This window comes from Cyclopterus lumpus, chromosome 17, assembly GCF_009769545.1.
Source record: "Cyclopterus lumpus isolate fCycLum1 chromosome 17, fCycLum1.pri, whole genome shotgun sequence".
NCBI lineage: Eukaryota > Metazoa > Chordata > Actinopteri > Perciformes > Cyclopteridae > Cyclopterus > Cyclopterus lumpus.
In genome coordinates this window covers 4,630,619-4,647,046 of record NC_046982.1, presented here as the reverse complement: position 1 = coordinate 4,647,046, position 16,428 = coordinate 4,630,619, and the positions used below count along the sequence as shown (strand labels likewise).

General features: G+C 44.2%; 1 protein-coding gene across 1 annotated transcript in view; it reads left to right on the top strand.

Annotated features, from left to right (window-relative positions):
• ctnnd2b (catenin (cadherin-associated protein), delta 2b) overlaps positions 1–16,428 on the top strand; it is a 155,296-nt gene that overhangs the window by 30,715 nt on the left and 108,153 nt on the right. Inside the window, exon 2 of the mRNA XM_034555363.1 lies at positions 10,839–10,975. Within this exon, the coding sequence (XP_034411254.1) occupies positions 10,844–10,975 (132 nt within the window). The 5' untranslated portion in view covers positions 10,839–10,843. The remainder of the gene's footprint in view (positions 1–10,838; positions 10,976–16,428) is intronic.

The window sequence follows — 16,428 nt, the reverse complement described above, 5'->3', positions numbered from 1 at the left end:
TGCCCAGCGCGTGTGTGTAAAGTGATATTTAAGCATATTGACAGAGAGGCTAAAGAGTGACAAGTGAGGGGTAGCCGTGTGCCCTTTTTTCTCTATATCTTTACATATGCTGAGTGCCTGCTTGTAGGCTATACTGTGCGTGGACTACTGATTAGCGAAAGAAGACAGCAAAACTGACTTATCCATTTGGTATTGTGGGATATTACTTTAATTGGACTGTAAAATGCAATGAATTCATTATGCAATGTCCATAATATACAGAGTGGTCAAAGCAATCACCGTAATTATCTGAAAGTTGTTTAGAGTTAATTAAAATGACTTAATAGTAAACAAACCAGAAATACTTAGAGCTTGTGGCAGATCAAAATGAGATGTTGTTTTTGTGCCAAACACGGCATGAATCACAAAAGTAATTGGAAATGTTCAATGTCCCATGAATGAACCCCCACTTTCCGCTCATAACCTCCAGTGCTAAGAAATATGCCTCAGTGCCATAAACCGCAGTTTCTTAAATGGCCACTGGAGGCTGGCTCCAAAAGCGAGCCAATCTCAATACAACTCTGAGTTAAAATGCCCAACTTTACAGCAGAAATAAACAACTTGAGATGCGAGACTGGAGTTGAGAGGGGACGTTTACGACCGGTTTGCTACACAAATAGCGAGTTAGCTCGTTTTAAATCAACAAAAGCTAAATCATCCTCAGACCAGATAGCAGATGGCTTCCGTGACTGTATTTCAGACAATGCGTGCTCTGTTGCTCTCCACTCATAGCTGCATTCTACCAATGCATGCTCGAATGTGATTGGTCAATACTAAACTGCACTCATTGGAATACATGTCACGTTAGGTATAGCTGACAGAGGTTTGGTCAATGTGAGGATGAGTGCCAAGTGCTGTACAACTACCTCTAAAGAGTGATTGCAAGGGTTTCCATCATCATCCATATAAAAAATGTCCACATATGCTCCATCATGGCATTGTGATGAGTTCTCTACCTCTGTGGTAGTCACGGAGAGAGCCAGCGTTTGCAATCTTGTTTTGCATGGGATTCAAGATGTCATGCTGCTATCTGTTCTATTCCATGTTGTGTTAAAAAGATCTGAGGACATGTATGAAAGAATCTTTTTTTTTAATCAAAATTATTTTAAAAAGACTTTCTATCTTTTCACTGGTTCTTTTGACTGACAGATTTTTTGTGGCATTTTGTGTGGCATTGGTTTGCTCCTGAGAAGTCAGTTGAAGAAGCCGCTGAAATTGCAGCCGATCTGATTCTACATTGACTGCTTTGGTCCGACTTCACCGGTGAGCATTTCTGTGAGCTCTAAAAGCTTTGATGTTTGATGTTTTGATGTTCCTAAATTTCTTTCTTTGGTGTGACTCTTATTCTACTGAGCAGAGACAGCAACTAGAAAGGATGGGAAATTAGCTTCCATGTTTCCCAGTGCTCTGAATCTACTTTAAAAATCGGTCCACTACCAATTCACTACCAATCTGGCTTTCTTGCAGGAACTGCCCATTGTTCTGATGGCACCATCTTTATGTAATCACAATCGTTCGAAAAAATGTCCCTTTGGAGCTTCCAGATTTCTTTGACCAACCACTCTGCAGCCTCTAAATTACTCATTTGTCCCCGTTGGTTGTATTGTGTAGGTTTAGGCATGAGGAGTGAGATCGGTGAGGGTTAGGGTGCCAATATCGGGGAAAGCCAATTAGAAGCCGAGTACGGCGGTTCACACCTTCACCATGGTAGGGAAAAAGAAATATGGCAAGTGTCACCTGCCGTGACTCGTGTCTTTTTGCGCCCGTTCAACGACACTCCACAAGATGATGAAACTGCAATCGCGTCTGTCCTCGACTGAAGATTTAGATTAAATAAATCCCAGTTCTTCGTTGTCATGCGCTAATGATGTAGTTGTCACCGGTATAATTAGACACATTAGGCCCGGTGTTTGTTTTGCCAAGAACCCCGAAAGGCTTGTCTAACCTTAAATAGCACCATCAAGCTCCTGTCATCCCTCAGCCCCCGATTTATCTCACACCACTGCTGGCGGACTCTTCCACCACATCAGCCGACTAATCGTCTTCCTTTCTTCTCGGTGATCAAAATCAAAGTGAAACACCCAGTTGGCTGTTACTGAAGTTATTGGTCATCCTTGGAACTTTACACCAAAGGTATTTTGTATCAGCTGTACTTTCTATTTCACACTTTTCTATCACACACCAACAGGGGTGGATTGGCCATAGGGAGTACCGGGAGTTTTCCCGGTGGGCCGGTCAGTAATGGGCCGGCAGTGGCTGACCTTTTTTTCTTTTTTTTTTTGTTTGCATGTAAAGACGCATAAGAGGCCCAGTGGCCCTATGATAGGCCCAGACTAGTAGTCCCGCCCACGCATTTTCCAGACCCCCCCCCCCCTCGTCCAATCACCTTTAATGATCATTAGCAATCTGTGAGAGAGAAGAGAAAGCAAAAATGGAGAAAAAACGAAAAGGCGGTGCAGAAAAACTGAGGGAAAAGAGAAAAAAAAGCTCTCGCAACTGATGCTGCTAAGAGCAGAAATATAATAAACATGTTTGCTGCTGCAGGGGCCGGCGGCGATGGTGGCGTAGCCTCCGGCTCCGGGGCTTTGGCTGCACCGGGCGCGGCGAGTCCCTCTCAGGAGGTGTCGTCGGACAGTGAAAGTGAGGCTCCCGCTGTCATGGTGGTACAGGAGGGGGAGGAGGAGATCGGTGGTGGTGATAGCAGGTGTGTGTGCTGTTATTAAGGTCTTGGGTGATTTATATGTACAGTACATCAACGGACCGAGTTGCCACAGTATCTGCGTGCGGATTGTGTTGGGCCAGTCTGGACCAAAAAGTCCAGGGCCGAATTTTTGTCCCAGTCCAGGCCTGCACACCAACACACATCCGTGGGCATCATTAGCATTTGAGCCCAATATTAGATGTTGCTGGTTAAAAAGGAGAACACACTCATCGGGACTCAATTGAATTGTGATCCATATTCAATGAGCCAGGTGTAACATAGCAGCACAGCAGCAGCTCTCTGAAGCGCTTTGGTAAGTGTTTACACGGCTTCTGAGTTTTAACGCTTTTGATGATATGTTTTTATTTAAAATAATAGAATTTTATTGTGGCCCATCGCCTTTTAATGGTTTGTCATCAGAGCTGCTATCCTTAAGTGGCACGCAGAGGGATGCTCACTGTATCGCAGACAGTACAGTCGGCATGTGTGTGCGTGCGCCGACTATAAATGCCCATTAGCATCTGGACTGGATGATGGGTGATTAACCCTCAATGATACTTGGAAGGCCATCTGCCATTGTCTGCCAGTGACCGTTCATTCGATTTAAAGGCCTTGCGTTCTGGCACGGTCACGCACACACAGGTGGTTCCACTTGGCTGATTGGACCTCCTCTCAGGACGGCATGTGAGAGACATCTCCCTCGCTTTCCTTGCTAGGTTTGTCCCATTTGCTCGGGGGCGCACAAATTGTAACAATCACTCTTCAAAGGTACATGTCTCGGGGCTTCATGCAGTGCCCGGCGGAGCCCCTAAAAATGACATTTTATCACAATGCCGGTGCATTTGGTTTTCCCTATAATGAGCCCCTTCTGTTTCTTTCTTTTACACCCATCCACTAGTCATAGAAGGAAGAGCACAGGTGTTGCTAATCAGCCAGTTAATGAGGGTTTCCTTCACCTCAAGCGTCAGTGTGACGGTCAGCCCGTATTGCACAAATACCAGGAAGTCAGACACCATTATAATTTCATCCTACTGCGATGTGTTCAGATAATTAGCAGACGATATCTGCTCCTGGTGAGGCATTATTAACCCTTTTTTTAGGTTGTAGTTAGGCAACTGGAAGCACTTGGTTAAGGCTCACAAAAGATAAAGAGCTTGGCTAACTCCTGAAAAGGACAAGATTAGACACTTTTTTTTTCTACGCACACTCACATTTCAAATCGGCACATGGCAACTTGTTGTCTTTTACAAAGTATATCCCACTGTTGACAAGGAACGTCATCACATTGGCTCACTACTGTACCTGAATGACTGCTTCTGTCTGTACGACACAGCCATTGTGTGGCATTGTTGTTAACACAGCCAAGGTGTGTGTTGCACTGAAAGTGGTGTTCATTTACTTTTTGGCCACTTGAGGGAAGAGATGCTCAAACACTTCGTAAGGGGGAATGGAGGAGTGCGGTGCTAAATGCCTGTAAATATTCAGGCTTTAAGGATGTCAACAAATGCCACACTGATCTTAATTCAGGCTTCATGTATATTTTCCCTTCAATGTATTTGGCAGGTAAATGCAGAGTCGCTGTTTTGATAAAACCAGATGTAAAAATGTAACTACCATCTCAACAGGTACCCACTGTAGGCTCTCGGTTGTGCTCACCTTGGTTATGTTCAGCAAAGGATTCACATTCAAACGTCTATCCCCGATACCCCGCGTTCAATTTAGTTTGTCTAATTCACTCTGCGGTTATAGAAAACATGGTTGAAAGCGAATCATTCGCGCATCCCAGAACTCTTCAGGGGCAACACCATGAAAGCATGAAAGACATGCCTCGGCTGTGCACCGAAATGAGACACAGACGGCGCTAATTACATTGTTAATGTAAGTGTTAAAAGTCTTGTTAATTTGAACGGCGAGTTGTGGGCGCAGGGTCTAGACAAAGGGACAGATGACTGGTGAAGCCCAAACAGAAACACTGCGGCAAGTTTTAATGAGGCGGCGGGGGACTGCCCGTCAAACGCGTACCAAACACTCGCATCCCAGAAGGACAAATATGCACACACACAAGTTTGCTCTAGTGCTCATGCACACACACATACACACACACACACACATGTACAAAGGAATGTGAGTAAACAACACGCAAGTGTCCGCATCACAGGGAAATAACACATCCGCGAGGACCTTCCGCTGATTCGCTGCTGGTCTTCGCCAGAACACGCTGGTCTCAGACCTGACTGATGAGCTTAAAGGGGTCAAGAGATTAAGCTCAGCACTCCCCATGTCAGCCATGTCAATCATAGCTGCATTTACAAACGCTGCAGCAATATCGGAGATTACCGCTTTTGAAATGCGGGGCTAAATACCCCATGCATTATGGCGCTGAAATATAGAACCTAAAAATCCAAGATTATACTTCAGTGAAATAAAGCCTTTAGGCCTAATCCATATTGAAAGTCTTGTTTCTAGCTGCGCTGTGGTCCTCTATAACCTAGTTCTGGTGGCTGTTATTGGGGAAAGCAGCTTTGTACTGGTCAGTTGTGTGATCAGGGCTTGGACACGGTCTGTTGAGCTGACCTATATTTGGCTGCCTGCCCTGTCTGTACAGTGAAACTTCTGTCTTCATTTGTTCTATAGGCAAATTGGGCCACCGGGCACTCCGCTTCAAGCTTTGTTGTACTGTTGTGTCGTATGTTTCCTGCATATGGATCTTCCCAAAAGGTACCGAATCGGAGCCTCATCCGTGTGGATGTATCTACGAGATGGTAAATTATTCTGAGTGAAGGGACAAACAGAAATCACACACGGCTCTGTGAGGCTGTATTTGAGCTAAATGCTCATCATTGTGGCAACGTGCACGTAAGGACAATGCTAACATACCGAACCTAAACATACCGTTTAGTTTAGTCTAGTATGCTAAAATTGACTAAATAGCGCACTCACAAAGTGCAGCTGATGAGAATTGTCAGTTATGCACTTCATGAACCAAAAATATTAATTATCTGGGGACAATGAACGTTGGGTCAATATTTGTGAAAATTGTCATAGCATTCCACTCAATAGTTGAGTAGAGATGATGTACACACAAACAAGTGAAGTTGTTGTTTACGCCAGTGGAATCACCAGTCATTAGTGTTCCTTCTCTGGGAATCATGAATGTCGGATGTTTTTAATGGCAAATCCATTCAATATTTATTGAGATATTTCGATCTGGACCAAAGCGGTGGACCGACTTTCCCAACTGACCGAGCAAGGAACCGACTTCGCCGTACACAGAGAGCAGAACATTACTTTTATCTGTAAAGGTTTTTTTAGAAGGCTACGTTCTTCGTTCTGGTATTCCATCCTCGCTAAGCCAGAGCGGCGCTTTTCAAAGACACACTTTTAGTTTGACACGTTTTTTAAATGCCTCCGACGTGTAAAAAAACCAAGCTTCTCCGAACCTCTTGCCTTCATCATTGGGCTTTGATCTAATGTCACCTCCCCAGATGTTCAAGGACTCCTGCTAATGAGGCTTAATCTCAGTGTGACTTTGTGTTCCTGCTCCAGTCGTGTGAACTGAGGACAAATGTATCAGCCCAGCATGACTTTGCAATGAAGACCTATGGAGTAGGTCAATTAATGTATCGACTGGCCAGTAGCTGGACAAAATTAAATAAAATTAGAATAACTTTACGCAAGATATCATACATTGTTCATCTGGGAAAAATAAGAATAAAATCTTAGAAACACATTGTTAATGGAGAACAGCTGGCCAGGAACAAGTTACACTAGTTGGACCAGTTGTTTCAAAACCTGGAGCGTGACGTCTTCTCCTGATGAGGTGCACCACGACCTTGTTTTCCAGTGGCAGCGTAGAGGCTTGCTTGAGCTGGATACCTTGTTTCATTTAAAGAACGCTGGTGTATCAACCGTGAAAAAACAAGAAGCAATTCAAGCTGCTGGTGCTCCGTAATGAAGAAGAAAACAAGTGAGAGGGAGCAGAGGCAACATCTTTTAGGCAACGCTTCCCCAGTGACAATTCCAACCAACGAGAGAGCTCAGCTTGCGTTTGTGTACAACTCTCAGACTGAATGTCGCAGAGCGAACTCCAAACGAACCGAGAGGCAAATTCAACCATTGCATCCAATTAATAAGTCCTTGAATCGGAACGACGCAATCGAACTTGAGGTCCGAAATCGCCCTTCGAGAGTGATTCTGGATTATTCTCTCGTCGAGGTGATAATGACGGCGGTGACATTGTGTGTGTGTGTGTGTGTGTGTGTGACGTGACTACACGAAGAGCAAAGAGGGGATGGGGGTAGGAGGTAAGGGAGGGAGGAAAGTGTAGAAGGAGGATGGGAGGCACTTGCCAGATCTTGAGCTGGGGCCGCACAGCCGGAGAGTCAAAACGTCTTGAAAAGGGAGGAGGAACAATGAAGGCCGTGAAGCATGTGGCGGATTGTCACAAGGTCCGATAAGCAGCCCGAGTGTTTACACCGCCACAGTGCACGCGCTCACGGTGCACGAAGGGGGCTCAGGTGCACTGCGGCGTTGCGGGGTCCAAATCCAAAACGCAACCTTTCGGGCCATCCTCCTCCTGTCACCCTCCGCTGCGTGCTGCCTAATGACGCAGAAGTGGGCTGAAAATATGAGGGGACACCGAAATAGGTCAAGGGAAGAGAAGTGGGCAGGGAGAGAGAGAGGGAAGGAGGGAGAGAGAGGGGGAAGGAGGGAGAGAGAGGGGGTAGGGGGAGTAGGGTGGTTTAGAGGCATAAAGGCAACAAGGAGGGGGAGGATGTAATGAGATGTAGCGTAAGTAGAAAGGTGGGTGGTGATGAAAGATTGAAGTTGAGAAGCAGCGATTTGAGGGACAATAGAGAGGAAGAGGAACACAATCCAAAATGGAAGACACGTAAAGCCAGGTCAGCCATATTAGCAGCCTTCAGTGACCAGAGATTGTTGCCTAGCAGCATGCAAGAATAGTTTTTTCTCTCTCTCTCTCTCCTGCTCACCCTCCTACTCCTCTTGTAGCTCTCTTTCTTCTGCTCGCCTCCTCCCCTCTGTCTTCCTCACTCTCTTCCCACTTCTCTTTTCCTTTCACCGTTTCATCTCCCCTTTCCTTTCCTCACCCATCCATCCACTCGCCTGCTCACAGGCTCCACTTTCTTTCCTTCGAGAACATTTTTTTCAGTACGAGGCCGATGCTGCCTCATGCCGACAGCCAGCCTTGTGTGTGTGTGTGTGTGCGCGTGTGTGTGTGTGTGTGTCAGATTCCTCATGACAAGCCTTTCATCAGTGTGTAAAGCTGGCTGATGCAGCTGTTACACCAGCTCTGTGCTGCATCAGGATTACACGGCACATGTGAAGCATGTTTCCTGGTCAAATGCAGGATGACACATTGCATCAAGCACGCAAATGTGTGTGTGTTGTGTGTGTGTGTGCGCGTGTGTTTGTGTGCCAGTCCTTCTGACGCGCGGACTCTGATACATGGCTTCTGGCTTTTTGGTCAAATAAAGTTTTTCATAGCGCACATTTTGTGCTGATGTGCTCATAGATTGTATTATTTAACTCCATAAAATAAGTATGGAGATAATAATACTGCTACTATTGCTGTTTTGACTGTGACTATCTTGTCAGTTTGTACATTCAGAAGTGTCCAAGTCTGAGTTCCATTTCAGCATTAAATCTGTGTCAATTTAATGTTTAAAACAATGTTGTACTTATTTATGTTTGTTGAGGTTATACAGTTCAACAAAATATGTACCTTTCTGATCAAATCCTCGGCTATATCTATTTAACAATTCATATGAATCATCCGAATGGTGTTTTTACATCAAAGTTCTTCCCGTAAAGCAAAATATGACGTGTGCTAACATTGTCTAGTACGGACCAATTTCAACTAATAACATCATGACACCTATCCTTCAATTAATCTGCATCTTTGATGGCGATGTATCCTGCTATATTGTGTTATCCCGTCTTCCTCTGTGCCATCGAGCTCCATTGTTGTCTATTGTTGTCGTATCTTCACACACTGTGCTTTGCATTTGGAGTAGATCCCACATCCACAGCTCTGTGGCTGCAATACTAGATCGATTCATCCGCGTGAAAATAGTTCCTAATAAAGTTTGAGTAACGTTTGCTAAAAACTACTGCGAGCAGCTGTTTGAGAAAGTTGTTAACCTTGTTTTTTTTGGTTTGTTTTTTAAATGGCAGATGCATTTTTGCCATGCTTTTAAAGATGTACCTCTTCAGTAGTAGTCCAAGGGGCTTGTGATTGAGCCACAGGCAGCAGGTAGACTGACTAACACATTATCGGTTTAGGTCTTTTATTGAAATTGTCGACGGCAACAAATTTATAGAATATGGCCAGTCTTATCCTCTTTCCCGGAGTCGTTGTGACTTCACGTCTCATAGGGTCCATTGGACCTGGAGGTGTCTGATGCCTGGTGAGCCGGCCTCCCGCGTTGGCCCTGCTGATGCCCCGCCCCCTCCTCTCTACCTCCTTCTGTTTCATGAATTAGAGTTCCATTCATACATTGTCATATTCATGTAATATGTTTATGTAACTTTGTAATGCTGTTCATTCTGTACACATGACATTTATTGCTTCCGTCCATCCGGGGAGAGGGATCCTCCTCTGTTGCTCTCCTGAAGGTTTCTTCCCTTTTTTCCCTGTCAAAGGTTATTTTTGGGGAGTTTTTCGTGATCCGATGTGAGGTCCTGGGACAGGGATGTCGTATGTGTACAGATTGTAAAGCCCTCTGAGGGGAGTTTGTAACTTGTGATATTGGGCTATACAAAATAAACTGAATTGAATTGAATTATCCTTTAGATTTCAGGTTGTCTGCTAACATTTTTAATAATTGGACTTTTACACTTACAAATCCTACCACCATTGATAGTTTCCTGTTACTACAACTATAATCTGTCAGCTCGACTAGATCTATCACTTTTATTGCTTTCTGCCACAAACCTTTGACCATTTAACACATTCTCACTCACAAGTCGTATAAATATGACACTTGGTCAGCGCCCCTCGGCGTCAAACTATGACACTCTAGTTAGCGTTGTTTTTTTCTAAACGTCTTTTCCATCTAGAAAAGCCTTTGTTCTTCTTTCAATGAAGAAACACTCTCCAGTCCTTATCTCACTGATGCTATTTTAGCCGCCATTGTTGATGAGGACAAACCGCCGCCTCTACGTGAAGTCCTACACACCTAAGCCACGCCCATCACAGGACGCTGATTGGTCCGTGCCCTGGCTTGCCGGACACACACGCGCATTACTTGAAGCCTCGCGAGATGGATTCACTCGCGAGATCTCGTCACACCGTCACACCGCGAGAATCCAGCCAGGCAGAGTGAGACTGGGTTGGACCGTGGACACTGCACACTTGCTTCTCATTGGCCTACATTTCCTGTTTCCAAAAATAAGATAAGATAAAGCTTTATTGTCCAATCCCACACAACATATGGTCTTGCGTCACAATGAATAGGATAACATAAAAACAGGAACATAAAAACCACAGAGAAAACATATGCCGAGTCACCCTCCAACGACCGTCAGAACAGACGATGCAACAGCAGCATCTGAGGAAAACACACCCAAAATGTCTCAGAGAGCAAGAAGAGCTCGGCCCTCATGTACACAGTCGCGTGGTTACGGTCCCTGTTGTGCAGATGTACCAGTGCACCTGTCCAGGATAGGTCTCTACACTTTGCCAAATGCATTCTGGGATAAGCTCCAGCTCCACATGACCCTGAACATCAATGAGTCAGAGAGAAAATGCTAAAATATATTTTTGCATTTGTAATCAAAATGCATTATGGTCATTGTACATCATGGACACCAGTGACTGGTATCCAGATTGTAATCAAAGTAGTTGGCTGGTTTTCAGTGTTCTTCTATATAATCCCTCAATGTAAAATGTGAGTGTGTGTGCTCGGAAATGTATCTCTTCACCTCTGCCTCACGTCCAAATCTGTGTTATTGGTTGTCCCCGAGTACAAGAGCGTAGGAAGGAGGTGGAGGTGTGACAGCCACTCAGAACTAAACACTGGCACGCCGCAGGCTCTTTAATAATAGTAAAAGAGTTGCATGTTCCCTTGTTTTCCAGGAGGAATGCCAGTGCCTGAGGTGGCGACTGACACTGCCAGCGCTGCCACCATGTTGAGCCCCGTCCTCAACGCCTCCAACGGAGACGGATCCGAGTCTGAAACCACCTCCGCCATCCTCGCCTCCGTCAAGGAACAGGTTAGAAACGTGTGTGTGTGTGTGTGTGTGTGTGTGTGGGGCAGGGTTGTCACAATTAATGATCTATGAATACCAGAAAGTAGTGTGGATAATTCCTCCAGCGCGTTCAGAGTGAGGCAGGCCGACAGTAAACAGTAAACACGGATGATGGAATGCCCATCTGAGCTAATGCCTCACAAATATGCCTCCACATTCTGATCTGTGAGCAGGACGCCTCAGGCCACAGTTTGCTCAGTTGGGATTTTTGACGCCGCTCTAATGTGTTTGGGTGGGTGCATCATTTCGCTAATTTTTTTATCAAAGTCTGATGGCTTCATTGGAGGTGATTGTTTTTCCTCAGCGGAGTTAAAATGGAGCTTCAGAGGTAGACTTTGTTTTTTGTGTTTATTACGTATTTATGAAGGTTGGAATATTCATGCTCTGCCAGAATGTGTCTCCATGTGTACATCTGCTACAAGTCTTTCATTATATTACTGTTTGGACGTGTGAACAAGGTTTGCTGTCCTCTACATGCAATGTTTTGTCATATAAGATAAGATATTTGTATTACTTTCCCCCGAGTTGCGACATTGAAGAGTTTTTTTCATTTCCCTTTCGCTCGATTAGATGTTGACTGTACTTTTTGTACACTTAACATTTCACAAATAGTTATAATAGCATCGCTGCTGCATTATTTTTAGTGTCGGACTCACTCGTTTTGCAGATGATTAAATGTTGTACACGCTCAAATCCAAGATTTAACAAGATAAAAAAAAGTCTACAGCTCATCGGATAAACACGTTTTGAGATTGAATGAAAGACCGGAGGGACTACTTTCTGTTGGAGAAGCTGAGAATTGAATCATTAGTAAGTGGACATTTTGACCGGCTACTGGGGGTGTAAAATAAAAAAGTAAGGGGATCACCAAAGTCATCAGGGTTTATCCTCTGAGGTTCGTTTATGTCTCTGCCAAATGTAATGGTAATCCATCCATAAATTGTCCATATATTTTAATCTGGACCAAAACGTTGAACAGATGGACTGTCGGACCCCCATCACCACCCCCATCGCCACACCACTGGTCTATTTCAAAACTACTCCCAATCCGCTTACTCTCACATAAAATGAGTAATAATCAACATAAAGCAAACAGAGAACAGATTACATGTGATGTTGGTGGGAGATCTTATTATGTATTTAAACTTAATGGGGAACTCCACTGGTTTTCTTATAGTCTGGGGCAGGAAAAAGCCGACAGACGATTAATCGTCCAATCGCTGTTCTGAGGACTGTGACTGTATCCCAATTTTACAAAGCATTAATGTTTGTGCATATTCTTTTTAGGAAGATCCTAAAAGTGAAATTCCATTTCATGTATGGATAGTTTTTTGGCTGGATTATTTGGAGGAGAGAACATTAAAGTTGAATGATTTCTTTTCCTGCCCGTCTATCGGGGACAAAGAGCTGCCAGTGTTGCTTTTGATATCCCCCCTCTCGAGAAGTAGGAGGTGCTATTGCATGTGGTATTTAACAGTATTTTAGATTATTATCAGTGGTTAATCACATGCACACAGATATTTCCAGCACAAGTGGCCCTCATTATTTGTACGGAGGGGATTTACGTCTCTGTGTGACTGGCGGCGGCAGTGCAGCCTCCGGCCACAATCAGAGAACAGTTCCACCGGAAACATCCGGAAACATCCGGACGTCTGCTGGGGCGTGCTGCTACAAAAGACTTGTATAAAGCCTTTTGTCGCTCTTAAGGGAGCTCCGTGGAATCTGATCAATTGCCTCAAGTGATGTCACTTGATTGGCGCTGGCTGGGCCTGACGACTACAAGTTTGACAATGAAAAAAGAAAAAAAGGTCTTTGGGTGTGGAGGAAGAAAGAAATGTGTTAACCAGACCTCTTTAAACCGTTCCTCGTCGCCGGATTGCCGACGATGGAGTTGTATTTTGGGTAAAGTAGGCGCCAGGTTCTGACAAGCAAGGGGAATGTGTGGAATAAAAAACGAAATCTCTGACTCTGCAAAAACGACTTTGATGCCTTCTTCTTTTTGCAACTCGTGAGTCTGACTTCTAAAAGAGCGCCGCGCTAAATCGATGGAATACGGCTCTAACGACATGCTAGATAGCAGTGCTATGAATACTGTCTCTGTCTGCTCGGAGAAGGTCTGTGTGTGTGTGTGTGTGTGTGTGTGTGTGTGTATACAGTACGAGCGGATACTTGATACGGTGGACACTACGCCCTTGAGTACCATAAGATGTACTCTGGACAGCAGATGCTAAAGATAGCCGGTGAAAATGCTGAGAGTGAAAAAGGAGAGATTCTGCATGTTTTAGACTGCAACCTCACTCTGAGTTACTTCAATTTTTTTTCTCGAGGTCCATTCCTCGTCTAAGTAGGTCATGTGTACTAGGACACGCACACATAGGTCATGTGCACACACAGGTCATGTGCACACGCACGCACACAGAAAAAAAAAAGATACAGGAGTGTCAGCTATTTGAAGGAAGTGAAGGATACTTGCTCTCTCTTTCTCTCTCTCTCTCTCTCTTCCACTTCCCTTCTTCTTGGAGTCACTATATTTCGCCCTGCGCCCCGGTGAAGTTGTTATTATTTCTCAAGCCAGTCATTTGTCACATCCTTCCATACTTGTTTTTGCAGCATGCAATTTTTCAATATGTTTTGGGCCGTGTGCCAGTGTTTGTAACCAGGAGGCAAGGATGTGATTTTCTGGAGTTTGTACACACAGGCAGTGCACACACACACACACACACACACACACACACACACATAAACAGCTCCCTGTTCATTTTGGTTTATAATGACAAGGTCAGGCGTTAGAGACCAAGAAGTCTTTAGAAACACACACACACACACACACACACTCGTGTACACACACTGCCAATCAGATTCTTTAGCCTCTGCTGACTCACACCAGGAGATCCCTGCTGCTGTTTTCCCCTCCGCTTCCTTCTACCCACATGAGATTGATTAGCCATTCGACGTCGTATTTATCACATCTGTCAGCTTTTGGTCCTCGCGTCGTTCATCATCTTTGTCGTCAACACATGTGCCGCCGGAGGGAGCGCAGCGTGGAGCGCTGACTCTGAAAGAGTTCTTATCCGACGCGAGACGCGCTCGTTTGAAAAATCTGACACATTGTCTTGTTGAATGAGGTATGAAGTGAGAGTGGCACACGGTATTGATTAGTTGTCTGTTCACTGGCAGCCTGCTAAGATTTGATGATGCAGACATCGCTGAAATATGAAGATGTTTAATTTTTTTTTTTTTGCACGAAAACATGGACGGATTCTTTGTGACGTCACACATGAGTGGTAATTTGATGAACTGCAGGTGTTGGCACTTCCGCGTTGCCTTTTAAAAAAAAGAGAATCCTTCATTATGTTTGTAAATAATAATTTTAAAAAACCACGTCTTTTCCGGTGTCTTATTTGTGCGAAACATTCCAGTATATATATATATATAATGTGTGTGTTGCATTTGATCATACCAAAGTTTGGTGCCAGTGGAGTGTTAGACAGTGAAGACAGGCAGAGCTAAAAAAAAAAGTGTGTTCTTTTTTTATAAAACGTACACGGCTGCACCCGATCCAACAACGCTGACGACCGCTGCAGCAGAGGGAGCTGCATCTGAAACGTAATGTCTGGGAACACAAGCACACATCTCAATCTGGTGGTGGGATCACATGGGCCACTTCCTAACCCCCTTATCTGTAGCCCCCCCCCCCCCCCCCCCCAACTCAGACCACACCCATCTGCGAACTGGGCCTTGACTTTGATCCAACCTGTATCGTTTCATCAATGATGTCGGCGGTAAAGATGACGTTCGTTATTCAAATAATTGTAGTATTATTTTGTAGGTCGAGTATTAACCTGCAACACATGGTCCACATCACACCTGCTTACCGTCAGCGTGTTAGCATGCTGACATCAGCACTTAGCTCAAAGCACCTGTCTAGAACAGTCTGCTCCGATGTGGTTGAAGTGGCCAATCAAATGTTTAGGACTGATCAAAATCTAAATTAATAACCCCGTTTTTTAAACACTGATATTGGCTCGTGCAAACCATCAACATAGTGGTCATAGTACAATTTGCAGAAGGCGTGGTAAATATCCCCCACTGTGATTTTCATTTGCGCACGGATACCAGTTCAATAATGTTACTTGACCATTACTTGACTGCAGTCAACCAAACCTGACATGCAATTACATTTTGAAAGGAATAAACACACAGAGACGATGCCGCTTATCGCGGTTCTCCATCGAGGGAGCAACCTTGAGTTCTGTTTATCCCACATCACCATTACTGCTACGACATTTCGTTTCCAACAACACGAGTCGAACGTCAGATAGAAAAAGAGATGTGGTTACATTCGTCGGCTCATCCGAGAAGAAAATATGAAAAGATGAAAACAATGTTGGTGAACATAAGCAGCCAAGACAAAGGACCACCACTGGGGCAAACAAACATGGAGGAGGAAATCTATCACAGAGGCTGTCTAGCAATCTAAAATGATACCTTCCGTTTCCCTGTGCACTTAATTAAACCCGGCTGAGCTCCTTTCTTCATCTACTAACACATCATTATATAAATACTGGCGAACTGTTTCCCGTTTCATTCCTTTTCTTTTTTACAGGTTCTTTTATTTGCGTTTTCTTACAGCGGCCCGGCGATAATAATGATGGCTGCTAACAGCTTTTCCTCCCCCACTCGCTGCTACTCCTCTTAATTTGTTTATTAAGGATTAATTAAGATTTGTTTAGCATCGGCTACCTCATTAAATTGCCAAATATAGTTCTATTCAAAAGTTCACAACGGAGTTGGATATTCATAATAAGTGGTTTCAGAGTGGTTTAAATATTTATTTAGTTTGACTTCATATGCAAGGAAGCATAAAGAAAAAGTAGAATATGTAAGGGATGAGGAGGGTGGGGGTGAGGGAGGAGTTGTGTGTGCTCACGCTTTCTCTCCCCCTCTCTCTCCCTCGCTCTCTTGCTCACTCTGGCATTTGAGAAAGGCCTTTTCTGTTTGTTATTTCCAGCTGAAGGAAGACTCCAGGCCAGAGCAGAAATAGGACAATATGATTTACCTATGCACTGCTGCTGTATCTGAATATATTTATGTGTAAATATGGGTCCGTTTTAATTGTATGCAGGTGGCAAACTCTGGTTTTGAAAAGTGAAGCCAATGCTGAAGTGTCTTAAACGTGCGTTTTGTCTATATGCCCATCAAGGGGTGTCTCATCTGGTTGTATAGAAGTCTATATAAATGACTCTACTTCTCTCTTGATTTATTCCCTCAGTAAACATTGTAAACATGAGTTTATGGTTTCAATCTCTAGTTTCAAGTCTTCTTCAATATAGCATGATGTTTATTTAGTAAATTATGGTCCATTGGGAGTCAAACAGACCATAAAGCAGGGTATGATTTAGGGCGGGGCTACCTTG